The sequence below is a fragment of the Chrysemys picta genome, chromosome 7 (genome assembly GCF_011386835.1).
Source record: "Chrysemys picta bellii isolate R12L10 chromosome 7, ASM1138683v2, whole genome shotgun sequence".
Taxonomy (NCBI): domain Eukaryota; kingdom Metazoa; phylum Chordata; order Testudines; family Emydidae; genus Chrysemys; species Chrysemys picta.
The window spans coordinates 108,859,357-108,877,850 of NC_088797.1; the positions used below are offsets into that span (position 1 = coordinate 108,859,357).

General features: G+C 38.5%; 1 protein-coding gene across 1 annotated transcript in view; it reads left to right on the forward strand.

Moving 5' to 3' along the window:
- Positions 1-18,494, forward strand: part of CPXM2 (carboxypeptidase X, M14 family member 2) — a 113,688-nt gene that overhangs the window by 28,737 nt on the left and 66,457 nt on the right. The window contains exons 3-4 of the mRNA XM_008166291.4: positions 6,023-6,132; positions 14,948-15,087. Of these exons, the coding sequence (XP_008164513.2) occupies positions 6,023-6,132; positions 14,948-15,087 (250 nt within the window). The remainder of the gene's footprint in view (positions 1-6,022; positions 6,133-14,947; positions 15,088-18,494) is intronic.

Here is an 18,494-nt window from a genome sequence, read left to right on the forward strand (position 1 = left end):
CAGTTATAATTACTTCAGTAATTGGGGATGTAAGTGTGACATTGTACCCATAAGGCTTTATGAAAATATGCTTATGAATGCATATATGACATAACTGGAATATGTTTTATGTTACATATGCCATGTAACATATTTCTGTAAAGGTTGTGATCTCCTGAATCTATTCCTCCTATTTGTATGCATGTATCATTTTTGTATTCAAATCTATGAATATTGGCTGTGTACTTGCTTGATTTTAAGTAGCCTTAGTAAAGCATTTGGTCAGCTTCTTGAGAAAGGAATGTGCAAATTAAGTGCCCAATCAAGAAACACTTAATGAACAATGGATCTTGGAAGACTCCAATCCACATAAGAAGTCTCCTTGAGGACGTTCAAGGTAGCATGCAAGCCATGGCTGTAAGTTCTGAGTCATGCATGGACATGTGGCTTGCCCATGTGTCTCCAAAACTCCATCTTGTAGCTGGGATTCTACACGGGGGGGGGGGGGGGAGGGAGGGGTGTCCACCCACAAGAGAGAGTCTATTTAAACCCCTGGGAGACCCCTCCATTGTGTCTTCAGCTGGCTCAAGAAATAGCCTCTCAACCACCATAAGATACCTGAAAGAAACTGGAACAAAGGACAGTAACCATAGGGGGTGTGAGTGATTGCTGGACCCAAACTAAAAGAAGACTAGTCTGTAAAAGGAAGCTTACTGGAACACCTCTGAGGGTGAGATTTTATCTGTATTCAGTTTTCTTACTGTATTAGGCATAGACTTGCATGTTCTATTTTATTTTGCTTTATAATTCACTTTGTTCTGCCTGTTACTACTTGGAACCACTTAAATCCTACTTTCTGTATTTAATAAAATCACTTTTTACTTATTATTTAACCCAGAGTGTGTATTAATACCTGGGGAGGGCAAATAGCTGTGCATATCTCTCTATCAGTGTTACAGAGGGCAAACAATTTGTGAGTTTATCCTGTATAAGATTTATACAGGGTAAAACGGATTTATTTGGGGTTTGGACCCCATTGGGAGTGTTAGAGACAGGAACATTTCTTAAGCTGCTTTCAGTTCAGCAATTTGTGGGACATGGTTCAGATCTGGGTCTGTTTTTTTTAGCCAGCTAGTGTGTCTGGCAGTGCACAACCAGGCAGGGTTTTGGAGTTCCAAACTGGCAGGGAAAGCAGGGGCAGAAGTAGTCTTGGCACATCAGTTGGCAGCCCCAAGGGGGTTTCTGTGATCCATCCCGTCACAGTAGGCTCATTCTGCTTACTGAATTATGAACCCATTATGTTGGTGAGCATTTGTTCCCAGTTGTGATCCTATAGAAATCAGTGGGACTGCTTATGTGAGCAACTGCTCACTTAATCGTGAGCCTTTGAGCTAGGCTTGGGTTCTGCATGAGAGTTGCCTACCTTTCAGCTCAGTGCACTCTAAATTACAATGGAACTTTGGCTGATCAATACTATGGTCTTGCAAGTACAGATTGCAGGATAATAGCATGTATTTGAAACCATCTTCAAAGTCCCTGCCATACAGAAAAGTTATGGCTAATGCCTTGGCTAATGATGCTGCTGCATCAGAAATGCTGGCTGGTCTTAGCTGTGATATACACCATCCACCAAGATAGCACTAAGCATTATCTGAAGGAATGGACATTGCATCATGGCTTCTAAGAGGTACTGTACCTCTAAATAATGTTTTCCAGCACACAAATTAGCCTCTAATTGGAATAAACCATGCTATATATTGATGGGTTTTACCTAGAGCTTTTAAACACTTTCTGAAATTCTGAGGATACTTCCACACCATTTAGGCCATGAGTCAGCAGGGTACTTAAGTGCATGCCTAACTTTAAGCAAGTGAGCAGTCACATTGACTTCAGTGAGGCAGTTCAAATGCTTATAAGTAGGCACATGCATAAGAAACTTGCTGAGCTGGGACCTCAATTCCTAAATTATGTTTTTAACCCAAACCACTCTGAATTTGTTTTTTTGTTTTGTTTTGAAGAATTTGAAATCCGTAAATCAGTGTCATCTCCTCACCTATAGGATTTTGGTTCTGGGTCAGAGCTGAATGCAGGAAGAATTTGTTTTTCTGCCTGAAATAGCAGATATTTGACAAGATTTCTACCATTTGAGAAAGAAATCTCCCAAGAACAGCTTTTAAAATACAAATACTGTGAAATCAAAATGCAAACTTTTATCCTAACCAGGACCTGAAATTAATTAATCTGGACCCAAACACTTCCCCTAAATCTAGCACCTATTACCAATTGAAAATAATGCATAAAATTTTAGCATAAGACCTGTTTTTAGCCAGGTGAGCAAAGCTTATGTTTATCATTCTTTGTGACTTGTTAACTTCCTATTGTGAAAGTAAATTAAGTTCTGCTCTTTTCTGACATTGTCAAAGATCAGGGAATCAATTATCTCTGTAAAGCTTTATCAATACGGTTGGATATTGACAGATTTAGTTGGGGACTCATTATGTAGATAATGTGCAGGTTAAAAATGTCACTGAAAGCCAAAGTTGAATTTCCTGTGTTGCTATTATGAATCTTCCTATTAAAGAAATGCCCAGATAATCAGATAATTTTCTGTTGAACCTGGCAAGATATGAAGCTCTGAGTAGTTACACAGTTTCTGCAGCTTACACATGATTTTTTCCAAATTAACATGAACAGTATTAAAACAAATATTAAAATGATATTAAAATGTGCAGTGTTGAGAGGCACTGTAAGTTTGATCTCTTTGCTTGACATTATTTGTTGAAAAGAAATTAGATTGCCTATGTTTACCTAGAGTAGACTCATTAAAAAGATCAAGTCAATGGGCAAGTAAGCATACAAGGTCAATAATGCAGTACTGGCAAGGAGCCAAATGTCAAAATCTGAATATTTGTTAATTTTATACATGTTCTCAAAATGAATTACTGGTAATAAATTAAAAACTTAAGAAAACAAAGCAGAAACCTAACCTAAAAGGACACTCATATAAAGGACTTTTAATAGTTGTGCCGGTAGTGGACTGGCAAATTTAGATGGGTTGCTGTGTCTTATATTCAGTACCTTGAAGATTATCAGACCATGTCCTATTGGAAACTTTCCCATTTCCACCCCACCCTCTCACCCCATCTAATAGATTTAAACCCTTAGTTTGGTAAATTCTGTAAATGGTACAAACTTTCCTTACCATTTGTGTTGATGGAATTGACATGTAAGTGAAACAACTGACTCTCTTAAAGTTAGAAATCCTTTATTATAGGCACTCATCTTTAAAGCAAAATCAAAGATTGCCTTTTGTGAAAAACATCACAAATCCCATACACATTTGCTGCTCTGAACAACAGACTTAATGACAACAAGATCACTACCAAATGGTGGTGCATTAGCAAGTTAATAGTTGGTAGCAGATAAACCTAAAGCCAGGCCCAAAAAACTTTTATGAAGAGTGATGTTGTTCCATTCCCAGTTTGGTATGGCTGCCAGAGAAAGAGGGACTGTGAGTGGAGGAAATCAGATGTTTTTATTTAAGGTCAAAATTTTCAATCCAGAGTTGGGGCAACATATTTGATTTTTTTTAAAGAGATTTTTTCCGGTGACTTCATGTTTCGTTGACTGAGTGCATTAGCCTTCACCTATGGAGACTATAGTTGAAAATCTATCTTAAGTTTCGAGTGAAAGTAATTGCTTTTCTCAGAATTCTTTGAAAGAGATTTTCCATGGCCCTTGGTGCGAAAGGCACTTTAAATGGGGCATATTATTAATTTATTATTATATATACCTTTTTATATTATGGTAGCATCTAGAAACCCTAATCATCACAAATGGGGACCACTGCTGCTAGGTACTCTACAAACGTAGAGGCAGATACTGTCTGTGCTCTGAAGAGCTTAAAACTCTAAATGCTACACTTTAGTATCGTTGGTTTTATGAAGTTTCAAGCATTGCAAAGAAAAAGCCACATGCATTCACTTCTATTGTCAACCTTAGTGTCTAATCCTGCCAGCACTTACATGCCTGCCTAACCTTAGGTAGTTTTGTTCCCTGGGACTACATACATGAATGTACTAAGGTGCAGAAGAGTTTGCAGGATTATGCCTTTAGATTGATTTCTAAATCTGTCCAGAGGGTTGAATTTGTAGGAGTGAGACAGGGAGTTCTTATTACCGATTCTTCTCAGCTGTGTAACTTACTCCCAATAGAGGTCTTTCAGAACCCAAGGCTTGTCTTGTTTAGGGACCAATGTAAGATGAAACACTCATATAACAAAATATAATTAAAACAAACAAAATTCCCCCTAAGCTACTCCTTCCTCTGGTTTTCCCAGTGCATCCTGTCTCTTCTCTGTTTCTGTTAATTAGATTGAAAGCTCTTCTGAGCAGGGTCTGTCTGCATTTTGTCTCTTGTGCAGCACTGAGCCCATTGTTAGCGTTAAAAAAAATACATTTATATTAAGTGTTTATCATCCTAATGGTCCCACTCCTGTCTCCATTGTAGTCAGGAGTTTTGCCATTGGCTTCGGTGAGACCAGAAACCAGCCCTATCACTGATGAAGTATCCAAACCTTTTTTCTAAGGGTGAGCAAAACAATACTTGCAGTTTGTTTGCAGCATAATCCTAGTTCCATTTTTCCAGGAGGAGTTTACATCATTCATGAGCTAAGGGAGAGAACAAGAAATCCTATGTCCTTTCTATCAGTTTGTGTATGATGATTGGAGATGGGCCTGGATCAAATCCTCAAATCCAGACATCTCTGATTTTCAGATGAGTGGTTTCAATCTAGACCTGAACCTACATAAGAACGGCCATACTGGGTCAGACCAAAGGTCCATCTAGCCCAGTAGCCTGTCTTCTGACAGTGGCCAATGTCAGGTGCCCCAGAGGGAATGAACAGACCAGGGAATCATCAAGTGATCCATCCTCTGTCACCCATTCTCAGCTTCTGGCAAACAGAGGCTAGGGACACCATCCCTGCCCATCCTGGCTAATAGCCATTGATGGATCTATCTTCCATGAATTTATCTAGTTCTTTTTTTGAACCCTGTATAGTCTTGGATCCAAGTTTTACATGCATTAATTATTCCTTGGTAGCTATGGCATATGTAAGGCTGTGTTCACAGCTCTAAATCAAAGCAGAAAGGGAGGATGGTCTAGTCGTGGTTAGAAGCTAGCATTAGGAGACTTGGATTCAGACTCCTGTGTGAACTGTTTCTCTCTATGCATCCATTTCCCTTCTATGAAAAGTTGATACGAGAACTTTACTACCTCCAAAGGCTGATATAAGGATAAATATGTTGGAGATTGTGAGGAATGCAGATACTGTGGTAATGGAGGTTATGTAAGTACCTTAGACTAGAACTTTTCTGATTTTAAAAAAGTATAGTAGGATCTTTCTGATGTCTTATCTTCCAAAGTAAGATCTTAAGGCTGGATTTTGCTGCAGTACTATATAATACTGGCATCTGTATTTTTGTTCAAAACTCTGCACCATTTGAAGCTTATAGAGATGGCTTCTTGTTTCAAATTTGCCCTGTTTGTGCTTACTCATTGCTCCAGCAGAGCTTTACAGTGTGGCCTCGCAGACCTTTCCAAGAGATGCTATTGTACAATGTGTGTGAGTGTTTGAAGTCTCCAGAATGTGCTTTAATTGAAAACATAACTTGACACAGTAGTAAATGCCAAAAGAGAAAAATAAAAGGCCACTCTGCTGGCATTTTGTACTGACAAGCACTTGACAGGAAATACTGTGCATATCTGTGGAAAAGGAAGGGTATGGCAAAGAAAAAGAACTATTAAAGAAAACTTAAAGGGCTGGATCCTCAACTGATGAAAATCAACGTCACTCCATTGACTTCAATGGAGCAGCCACCATCTCATTGGTTTCGTTGATGCTATACTGATTTACACCAGCTGAGGATCCGACCTATTTTTGTCTCTCACACACATGCGCACACAAATGTATACAAAAGGAGCTTTGGATAATATATATTTGTTTCTTTTCCTCTTTTTTTAATAAAACTTTGTTTTACAGGTTGCCCACCGCTTGGTCTAGAGACTTTAAAAATTACTGATTTCCAGCTCCATGCTTCTACAGTAAAGCGATATGGCCTTGGGGCCCACAGAGGAAGGCTTAATATTCAGGTAACATCAATTTTCTTTGTAAGTGGTAGAACGGCTTAGGGTTGTAGTGTTCTGCAGACAGTGCTAATGGATGGTTATAGGTTTTGACTACCTTGTCAGCTCACATTATTCAAATGAGGGGGAAAAATTGAATTATACTGGTGGATAGGGTTGATGAAGAGTTCTGAAGTTGTGGGGTTTGTTTTGTGCTTTAAAAAGCTCTACATTTTATGTTGCTTAGCATTCAAATCCTAATGGAATTCCATAAAGTAAAGAAGGTGAGGTGGAGAGAAGCAGGGAAAAGAACCTTCCTGTGTTAACAGAGCACAAAGAGGAGACTGTAAGGATATTTGAGAAGCAAGAACATTTTGTTTCATTATTTGCCTGTAAATAATGAACCTGGTGAATAGAAAAAACATTATTAAGCAAAGTAACTTGTCGCCAGACAGCTTTTCCCAGGCAATGATACTTCTACCAAAAATATAGCAATTTGGAAGCCACTTGTATATGTTCTTGTGTCTGCTGTGTTAGTTATTTTCTCTTTATATGGTTTTATCTCTTTTATTCCAGCATCAGTCTTAGGCAAAAGACAAAATTCTAGGCACATGAATAGCACTATTTAATGGAATTGCTAATATGCAAGAACAGGTTTAAGTGCTTTGTGGGAACAAGTCCTCAGTCCCAAACTCTTGTTCTTAATTGTTTTTTCACTTTTAATAGTGCTTCCTTCTCTACCCCATTCCCTTCCAGTCTGAAACCATTGCTAATACAAAAGAGAGCACAATATCTATAGCTCGATAGCATGTACAGGACATTAGTCACCAAATTAGAAGTGAAAAGTTGCTAAAGTCTCAACTGGTTTTATGGTTCCAGTTTATTAATCTTTGCCTGTCTATCCCTCCCATAAGAGTCTCTTTTCTAACTGAGAGTCATTGTCTGATGGACTGAGCATGGGACTAGTGGCCATTAATTTTTGAGTTCTAATCCTGGCCTTGAAATACACCTCCTTTTTTCAAGTTGACAAGTCACTTAATGTCTATGTCTGAGTTTCTCAATTTGAAAAACAAAATCAAACCAGGAATAATAATGACTTTGTATGGTTGTTCTGAACATTAATTGATATTTCTTAAGCTCTTTGTGATCATGAGATGAATGGTACTATGTAAGTACCAAAGAATGATGATAGTTACATTTTATTTGTGTAGAATAATGCTATAGAAATGGTAAAAGTATTACCGGGTACTGAGATGCATACCTGGTTCCTTGTCTCAACAGCCTGTCAGTCCTTGTTTGATGCTTGTTGCTATATACTGCCTTTCATTTTATATTGTAACCTGTCTGCACTGTCTTCCATATGTAATTGGGATCTCAGGCTATCCCCAGTTATTTAGTTCTTTTAAATTAGAGAGTGAATTAATTGTGAAATGTCTGGTTTTGGGACATCGGCAGGGGGGAGGGAAGTCACACAAACATCTTGAAACTGAGACCAAAGGCAAGTGTATTATAGATCTAATTCACCCCGGAGTTGCTCTAGTTGTATGCTGGTGTAAATCCACTGAAGTCAAAGGAATTAAACCAGCCTAAAACTGGAGTTATGTGGTGTGAATCAGTTTCCATATATTTATTAACTGATTAAGCAAATCAAGGTACATATTTCAGGGAGATCTATTTACCCTACCTGAGACATTAGTGATAGAACAGAGTCATGGATCAGATGACTTTGAGGAGAGTGGAATTTACCAACATTAGAAGTGACTCTTTCTTGCTGTGAAGTTCCTTCCAAACTTGAATTCGGCTTGACACTTTCCTTTAGCCCAATAGAGTGGAATTCAATAAATGAAGTAATCTGATTCAGGCTGCAGTTACTTCCAAGATGGTTCCTTCAGTCTCTTCCCTCCAATGCACTTACCAAAACCAGAATCAGTGCATTGTTCAAGGGGCAAACAGGATGATGGTGAATGTGTTTAAGGCTTGAAAGTATATTTTAAAAGTATAAAAATAGTTGAGGGGGCCACTCTCAGGTTTATGACTAGATCAAAACCTTGTAACTGGAATGTGAACAGAAAAGGGGCTCAGGCCAACTATTCCTTTCAGAACAGCTAAGTGGCACGCCAGCGGGACAGTTTCCATAACATTTGGTCGTTTATTTGGGTTTCTTGTCTCCAGTCTGCTAGGTTTCAGGGTTTTTCTGGGCCACAGAACTCCTTTCTTTCTTGGGTCTTTCTCTCATCTTGATCAGTGTCCAATTCTTCCTCCTGCAAATGAGCTGCTGCCACTTGCTGTTTCCCAGCAGTTCTTCAGACACCACTGGCTGTGACTGTAATATCTGTACCAATTTTTAGATAGTGACTCCATTTTTCTCCATAGCGAAGCTCATGCTTCCATCTAGGTGGTTGGCTGAGGGCTGCAATGTACTCTCCAACGAAGAGTCCTTTAACCCCAAAGGCCAGTCTTCTTTATTTCAAAAATATTTTTTCAGTTGTGTTCTTCATTTTCCAGTTTCAGATCTTTGTTTAGAAAATTGATCTATTTTCCTACTGCACAAACAAATGCTTCAGCCTGTTATAACTCTGCTAGATGCAATGTCTTATTCCACATATCTACTGCCTTTTCCATGTATTGTGTAAATTCTGGCAAACATTCTCTGCATTTTCTCAACTTTCAAGTTTGTTTTAATTATTTTCTGGTATAAATACTTTCATGATCCCATCACTCTGGGAGGCTTGTATATAAATAACACAAGAGTACCTAATCTATGACAATGTTTAAACTTAGGAATTTATCTCTTTTCCTTTTCCTGTTTGAGTGGCATCTATTTCTCTTCTACAACTTTATCTCTAATAGACAGCTCCAGTAATCTTCAAATTGCACACTTTCTACATTATAGCGCCCACCCAAATAACCATTCAGTAATCCCTTAAACCAGCTCAAACATTCTGAGCACTTACCATGACTGACAGTGCGTGTAAAAGTGCATTCTGCAGTTCTTGTTCTTTTTCAGATACTCCTAGTTTGCAGCCTGGCCTAAAACGACTAAGGTTTCAATATATTCAAGTTGGTGAGATCAGTCTTTCCAGATTTCCTCTGTCACTTAATTTTGCATGTTCAACTTCAGTTCAGGATTATGATCTCTGAATTTTGGTGATATTGGGAAATATATAAATAGGACTTTTATTTATAACCAAATTTGGGAAAAAATACGATTTTTGATGTTTCAGTTTGAAATTTAGATTAATTTACAAGTACTTTATTAGTGAGAGCTGAGGTTAAAGTCAATTACACAGTGAAGACAGGCTTTAGAGTTTGAGGCAGGAGTGCAAGTATGTACATTTGGTTGTTTGTATTGTATGCAGTTGTGTATTTATTTATGTGCACTCCTTCTTAAATGTACAGTAATCAGAGAGTGAAATTCAACCCTGGGCAGAGGATCAGCATATTATCTATGCACTTCAGTCCCACTTAAACTCTGGTTAGAAGGTTTAATTGCGATGAAGGTGGTGCATAGAACTTTGCATGCCCTGTGAATTTCACCCAGTATGCACACAGTAGATTCCACTCTCTTTTAAGTATCAGAAGATGAGTTTGTGTGTAATCTTGTTTCTTTATGTCACTGTTACAGGATAGAGCAAACAGTGAAATCCACAATCATTTTTTGACTATTACACAAATACGGTACTTAAGTTTCTTCAAACTAAAGAAATGCTAATGACATTTTGCAGTTATATTTAAGCAAATGATAGTTATGTTTTTGATGGTGTACTGTAATATGCACCATGATATTTCTTAATTTATTAGTTTCTATGCTGCCACTCCTTTATGTTGGCAGTAACTACTCTAAAAGGATCATGAGCTGGTTGAAAGTACAAGTCCCGAGCAATTTCAGATCTACAAGCTCCCTGTGGTGAAATAATTATTGCCTTAGAGGATCTAACTGTTGTCCTCATCCCATTAGGAATTATGTACAAGCTAAACATGGATAGATTGCTACAGGTATAAATAATTACTTGCATTGCAGCTGACTTACTGGGTATTGATTTCACAGAAAACTGAAATTTCTGCCTCTGTATTTTTAGTACATTTAGGGCTTAGTATCTTCACCCTTGATACAAAAGTGGGCTCTTTGAATTGTGCTAGTATGGGACAATATTTATATTGTCTTGTATTTGGAAAGAGAACCATAATGATTATGAATTGAGAAAAGACGTGCCCTGCTGTCATATTAAAAAGATGAATGAACTTTCTATGAGACTTCAGTCTTGCTTCTAAATTTACACTCATGTACCTTATCAACAATCATTTGCACCCACAATTTTTCTTGAATTTCAGCATCTAACAGCTGAATTTACAGGCACTTGATATGCAAGCAATGATCTGCTGAAATCCTATTTAGCTGTGCTCACAAATTATTTTTTATGAATCATTGCAGGTGCAATTTTAGAGGACATTTAAAAAAAATTAGCCCATGCCAGGAATATATATCTATAGAACATTCAATATATGCAATAAAATAATACTTAGCACTTATATTAAATGTTTGGATCGAAAGATCTCAAACTGCTGAACAGCAGTAAATAAGCATTACTATTCCAATTTTACAGCTGGGGAAATTGAGTCATACAGAAGTTAAATGACTTCTCTAAGAGCTCACAATGAGTCAATGGCAGAATTGGAAGTAGAACCCATGGCACCTGATTCTGTCTAAAATCTATGAACTTGGCCACTGTCTCAAAAAATGTGCTGATATAGTTCAATAGAAGTGCTTTGATTAATGGGAGATACACAGCTGCAGGCAGAACTGGGTCCTATGTTGTACTTTAATACCACATTATATGAGCAAATGCACAGAGTTCAAGACCAGAAGATACCATTGTGATCATGTGGTCTGACTTCATGTACAACATATAGAACTTTCCCCCAAATAATTGCTAGAACATATCTGTTAAAAAAAATTACCCTCGCTGTTAAAAATTTACACCTCATTTTCAGTCTGAATTTGTCTAGATTCAACTTTCAGCCGTTGGATTGTGTTATACTTTTATCTGCGACATTGAATAATACAATGTATCATACCAAAATCAGGGAACTCAAAAGTTAGTAAATATTTTACATGGGAATGTATATTTTGATCCATATTCTTTGGCTGAATATTTGATTATAGCTATTTTTAATCACGTAACCAGGAATGAAAATTACAATCATGAAAAGAGGTCTATCACCATTTAAACTACTAAAGATTTAATTTAAGAACATAAGTTTATGGAAACAAAATATAAAGGTGGCCATAAGACAAGTTCAAGGACTTCAAATACCTTTTTAAAAACAAATGACAGTACCGTGGTTTTAAAAAAAGATTTAAAAAAAAATAATTTTAGGATATTTTTTCCCAGGAAAAGCCTATTTTAAGAATTTTTGATTAAGCATCTTGATTTTTTTAAAAATAGTATATTTAAACAGCAATAAACAAATTTCTGATACATTGAATAGTAAAATATTCTAGTAGCTGGAGAAAAGTTGTAGAAAAAAACAGAATGGAAACAAGTAACAACACAGACTTCATCTTCATGCCGTCTTTCTGTCCCTGACTCAGAAAAGCACTTAAGCACATATTTAAGGCTCAGCATGTGCTGAAGTCCAGCCATATTCAGCAAAGCTTTTAAAGGTGTGCTTAACTTTTACTATGTAATTTAGTTTCATTGAAAGCAATGGGCCTTAAGGATGTGCTTCAGTGATTTGTGCAAACAAGGCTTCTCCTGTGCCACTGGTCTTGTTCTTCTCCCTTCTCCTTTCTATCATCCACTGCCAAGTTCATCTTTTCTTCATCCTCCGATGTCACATTTATAAAGCAATGGTCTCATTCTGAATTAGAGATGGGCCTGAACCAAAACCTCAATCAAATACCCTTGAACTTTGCAGGAGTTTGGATCTTAACTTTACAGTTCAAGGCCCATCTCTATTTCAACATGATATTTTATTTCATCCACTCCATTGAATGGAGACTCAGTTTCATGGCAACACTAACAGTTACTTTCCAGATTACTTTGTAGAAGGAGCCAACCAGCAACAGAGTCATAGAGTTTAAGGCCAGAAAAGACCATTAGGTCATCTAGTCTGACATCCTGCATATCACAGGCCACCAACACCACCCAGCCCCTGCACACTGGATCCAAAAAGTTAAATTAGACTAAAGCATTACAGCTCCCAGGAGACTAGACTATTAAGTGCCATTGGCAGAGAATAGGAGGTACCAAGGTGCACCAGTTTGAGGTACCTGCAATGGCAAGAAAATGATTAAATAAGATATCCAGAGAATCCTGGCAAGAGGTGTGCAACCACATGCTGCAGAGGAAGGTGAAAAACCCCCAAGGTCACTGCCCATCTGAGCTGTGGGAGAATTCCTTCCTGACATGGTGATCAGTTAGAGTGACCCTGAGCATGTGAGCAAGAACCAGCCAGCCAAGAACCTGAGAGAGAGAATGCTCAGTACCACCTCAAAGCCCTGACCCTCCCCTTCCAATGTCCCATCTCCAGCCATGGCCATCCCTGATGGTTTGGTGAAAGGAAATAAAAATAATAATCGTAAGTGCTGGAACTAGGGGTGCTGCCACACCCCCTGGCTTGAAGTGGTTTCCAGTATATACAGAGTTTATAGTTCGGTTAAATGTCTCTCAGCACCCCCACTATAAAAATTGTTCCAGCATCCCCGATAATAATAATGATGATGATGATAATAAAAACACACCAGAAGACACTGGGAGGAAACAAAGTCCCTCCCTGCAGATGGCTGGCTGACTGGTCAAAAACTTGTGGGCTTTGAGGGGCATGTTCACTCATAGTTGAAGGATTATTGTTAGTCAGGGGGCCAGAACCTCAAGTCAGTACTTCAATGGAACTATGCCTATTTAAACCATTTACACTAACAAGCCAGGGCTTGATTCTTCTCTCTCTCTCATATCATTTTTACACTAGTTTAATTCCATAGACTTCAGCTGAGTTACTTCTGATTTATATTAGTGCAAGTGAAAGGAGAGTCAGTCTCTGGTCCTGAGGCACTGTTGTGTTACCTTAGTTTTACATCAGTGTAACTCCATTTAAATCTGTGGAGTTACACCAGTGCAAACTAGACTATTGCAATGGTGAATCAAGCCCCCTTCAGAGTCTTGACTTTCCTTGACAAGTAACTTTGTCAAATCCTGATAGATCATATTTCACTTTATCTTAAAATGTATTTTTAACTAAACCTCCCTGGAAAGAAGTAATGACTCTTCTCCATAAACAATCTGGGCAATGTTCCTATTTAGTTTCTATCTTATTTTCCCGGTGTTTGCTTCTTTCTGAATAATGTATTTTTTGGTGTTAATGGAATTTCCCCTACCCCTTGCAGTTGGACTTGAGTGTAAACTTCATTTTCTGTGTTATAAATATAATTTGATGGGTTTGATCAAATTTGGAAAAATCAGGAATTCTAACTGAACTAATGTGAAATCAAAGACTTTGGGTGTGTGACCTCACGAGAATCTCAACTTTGATCACCTCAGAAGTTTAGACTTCTAGATTCAAGTGTGGATCTAAGTTATTGAACGTTAAGGGATGATTCGTGCAATCTGACTAATGTATCAGGCACTAATTCTCTAGACATATCCCAGACATATAATCCACATGCTTACTTCCATATACACCAAATGAGACCATATCACTGAAAAAATGCATTTGTACCTATGTTTTATCCTGTTTATCTTTAATACATATTTATAAAGTCTCCCTAGCTAGCTCTTGGGAGTTGTTTGGAAGATACCAAGCATTACAAACTGCTTGTGAGCCATTCTTGGAATTGCCATGACTGCAAAGACGTGCACTTTATAACTCCTGAAAAACAGTGAGGAGGAGGTATAAAAGTATTTAAAAACCTGTGTGTAGTGGCTATGAGCAAAGCAAAGAGCCTCTGTCCTTTATAATAGCAATAACCACCTGGGGGCAGGGTATTTACAGGACTTACTAACTAGGTGAAGCTAACAGCCCTCAGAGTGCCTCCACACATAATTACATTGCAGCTAGTCATAACTTCCAGGAAATGGCCTATGATCAGGTAGTTATTGCTTAATTGCAATTTCCTCAGATTCAGTTGCATTCATCTGGATTTTATATGGCCAGCTCTGAGTCATTCCTCCTCATTTGAAAAAGTTGGGAGACTCTATGCTTGTTTTTTATTGACAAATACAATAAGTGTAAGACATGTATGGTTAGTGGTTTACGTGCAGGACTAGGCATCAAGTATTCCTGAGTTCTGATATAATCGTTGACCCTGACTAATCTCCATCACTGGGGACATCCAGGCCTCACAACTAATGTCCCTGAATGGAATGTGTTGATCCCATTTGCATGAACTCCCTGTTCTCCAAAACTACTTTTGGAGGAGAAAGCCAGGGTTCCACAGCAGGGGAGTCTTTCCTCTAAATGAGTCAGTCTATCAGAAACATTTGCACAGTTCAAAAGACCACATGGGTAATTTGTGCTGGACAGAGACTTTCTGAGACTGCTGGCACAGAAAGGTAGGTTGGGTTGAAGTCCTGTTCAAAATCAGACCAGTCAACTCTAAATTAAATTTATGTCAGCATCTTGGCTTTTTAAATGATTTTAAAATATTTTTCCACTTTGGCCAAGATGTTTTCTTTCCCAATGTATATAGGTCCTGAGAAGGGGCACTCCATCAGAGCCTTAGAACATCTGTGTGACCAAAGGAAGGAATGGAATGAATGATTTCATGTTCTCTTATTTTTTCCATGAAAAGCTTTTGATTTATCAATGATGATTTATAAAGACAGCTTTGCCTTCTTTTCAGGCAGGTGTTAATGAAAATGATTTTTATGATGGTGCTTGGTGTGCAGGACGAAATGACCCATACCAGTGGATTGAAGTAGATGCTCGAAGGCTAACAAAGTTCACTGGCATTATCACACAAGGGAGAAACTCTCTTTGGTTGTAAGTACATGCTTATTTTGCTGTCTATGATTCTAAAGTTTGGATCTAAGTTTGTTCATTTTTTCTCAAGGAAGAAAGGGAAAAAGAAGAGATGATGGGACATAAGCAATTAAACAGAAAAAAGATAAAATGCATGCTGTTTATACAGTATTGTGTATACGGAAAACAAATCTGAAGGTAGCAGATTACCACACCCTTAAACTACACATGTCAAGAAAGCAGGACAACACACTTTGATAACCCTCATCATTACCACTTAAGTGATGAGTAACCCTGTGTACCCAAATACGATTATTTAAACCAGTGTGCAATTTGCTGATATTATGTTTCCTGTCTGTTTTCCAATATTTAACAATTATCCATTTTTCAGTCATGCTGGACTATAATATCGAATCCCCAAGATTTACTAGTACATCAGCAATCACAAGTTAATTTATACTCTGGAGTCACATAAATTAAGTCAACATTTTCAATAATTATTTGCATATCATCTCATTTCAAAAGGATATAAAAGGATAAAACAAAATCTGAAGATATTACAACAAAACATGATATACATTTTGATCAGAGTTCCAGCATCTGCTATTGCACTGAGCATGTGCATTCTGGTTGGAGTCCATGGAATTGAGATGTGGCCAGTAAGCTTGCCTCATTCTACAACTTCTCCAAGGGACATCCTGCCAGAAGAAGGACAACTCCTCCTCTCTCCTTGGAGACTGTGGTCTATGTTCCCCATTCTGGAAAAGCAGAACCCAGAAACTCAGCTGCTGGGCACTCCTGTGCTGTCCCTTGTAAATACTGAAAGCATCCTGGAGTCCCATGTCTGGCAGCAGAGTGAGGGATCTGACTATGAATCTCACACAGTTGATGTTTTGCATTTGCAGTTATCCATTTTACACATATAATTGCACATTTTGTGTGCAAAAACACCTCTTCATGACCAGGCTCCTTGTTAAAATATATAGCTTAGGCACCTATTGCATTTTTGAAAATTCATCCTGTTATGTCTACCATTCAAATTGTCTCTGCATTGGACATATTACTTTAGCAAAAGGCTGATGGTTCATGTGGGACTTTTACTTCCCCAGTTGGCATAAAAGTGCAAAATCACTGAAGGAGTTGATAAGACTACATATAATAACACAGAGAACTGGACTGATACTCAGCAGACCTGCATGCTATTCCAGCCTCTGCCACTGGCCTGATGGCTGACCTTGGACAACTCACTTCACTTCAGTGTGTCTCTGTGTCCCCATCTATAAAATGGGGATAGTGATACTGACCTCCTTTGTGAAGAGCTAGGTGGAATTTTTATTATTCGCTGCCCAGCATGGCCCCACTCATGAACAACAGAGCAAACCTTGCATATACTTAGTGGAAGCATTAATTAGAAAGGGCCCAATGGAGTTGTATGCGGGGCAAAAAGAAGGAGAATATATTTGAATTTTCTTTAAACCTCCTTTCTCTGTGCCTGATTCTGATTAACATTGATGCAAGTGACATGAAAGGGGCCTCCACTGAAGTCAATGGAGTTACCCCACTATAAAACCAATTAGAATTAAGCCCTACAAGTACAATGTTCTCTTAAGGGATATAGTATATATTTTGCATCTTCATGCAATATACATTCAAATCGCCCTTTGACCTCTCTCTGCATTATTCAAGCACGTAATCCCATTGGTACTATTGCAACGACTTCAGTGAGTAGGGGGTTGCAGGATTTAACAAGATCTGTATCCCATACTGTAAAAGATGTATTAGAAAAACAATCACTCTGGTAAAAACAAACTTTCCCTTTTTATACTGTAATTTCTGGTATTGATTTTCTTTTTCGTACTGGTGTGGGAGTGGGAGCCTGTGACGATGAGTTTGCTATAGTTATTCCTCATTGTTCTGTGATAGGTAATTACTGTAGCAAAGGATCAGACATCTCCTGTATTTATACATTAGACATCCCTTGTGCCAGCTATCATTTATACCAGCACATAACTTCTTTGTCTTTGTCATGTTGCTGGGTTTTAGTTTATATTATGCAGTTTGCAGCAGGGCAGGAGGCCCTATTTACATTTGACACACATCGACTTCTTGGTTTTTAAACTTCTGAACAAGATGCCTGATCCTGTCCTCATTAAAGTCAACGGGTAGAACTCCCACTGACTCTCCGGGGGGGCAGGGTGCAATTTCCTTCTCCTCATGTACCCATGCATCTGCATAGTGTCTGTCTCAAGCCTTGGCTACACTGGCAATTCACAGCGCTGCACTTGCTGTGCTCAGGGGTGTGAAAAAACACCCCCCCGAGTGCAGCGAGTGCAGCGCTATAAAGCGCCAGTGAAATCAGCACCTGCAGCGCTGCACGCTCACTCGCAGCACTGCAAGCTATTCCCCTCGGAGAGGTGGAGTACTTGCAGCGCTGCGAGACAGCTCTCGCAGTGCTGGCCGCGGCAGCGCTGTGAATCCGCGAGTGTAGCCAAGGCCTCAGATGTTCAGGCCAGGCTCAAAATTCAGCCCTTCTTGAGTAATGACAGTGTGCATGCTTTCAAATAGCCCCTGGGGCCTGATCCTGCTTTAGTAACGTGCCAAACCTTTATTGCCTACCACAGGAAAAGGATCAGGTCCTTATTTAATATTTGACTCCCATTTGTAAATTGTAACTTTTATTTTTGTGCTATTTGATTTGGTTAAACTCTGCTCTTTAATCTCCTATCTCAGAGATGGTTTAAAAGCAGAGATTCCATGTTAAGCTTCAGAGGGCTGATAAATGAATCTGGAGTGACAAAGTGTAATTTTAAAACACTAGAGGAAAAATGATAATGTTTACTGCAATGGATGCTTAACTTTTGCTGTCAGCCTTCCTAACATGCGGTATGTGTGTGTTTGCATTTTCTAGATACAATCTATCAGTTTGAAGCTTTATCTGGGCACATGCTTTTATGGCTTTCAGAAAAACACAATACATTTTAAATGACCCAAAAGAGATGGTGTAAATCTTCATCCAGATGAATATGCATCTGCTATGTCATACACGTTTATCTGAAAGCTGAACTAGTACAGGTTTCTTGGTTTTATTTGTTGGATCAGGAAGAAAATATAATGTTGTTGCTAGCTATCATGTATTCCGCACAAATGTGTGTGGCACCACAGAGAGCAAGTGTGAGGGGCGGTACTAGCTCTGAAGGGCTTAGCTTCAGAATAGATGACTGACTAGGAGTGATGACAGACAAGTGGGATTTAAGGAGAGGAAGGATAAAAGTGACTAATATTATGGGATTGCTTTAGCTAGTTCTGAACACATAGGTCTCGAATTTTCAAACACACTCATGTAGGCACCAAAACAGGTGTCCAGATTTTGAGAACACTTCAGAATGTTACATGCAGTGCTCTTTTAATCTGACTGTAGATGTCACCAT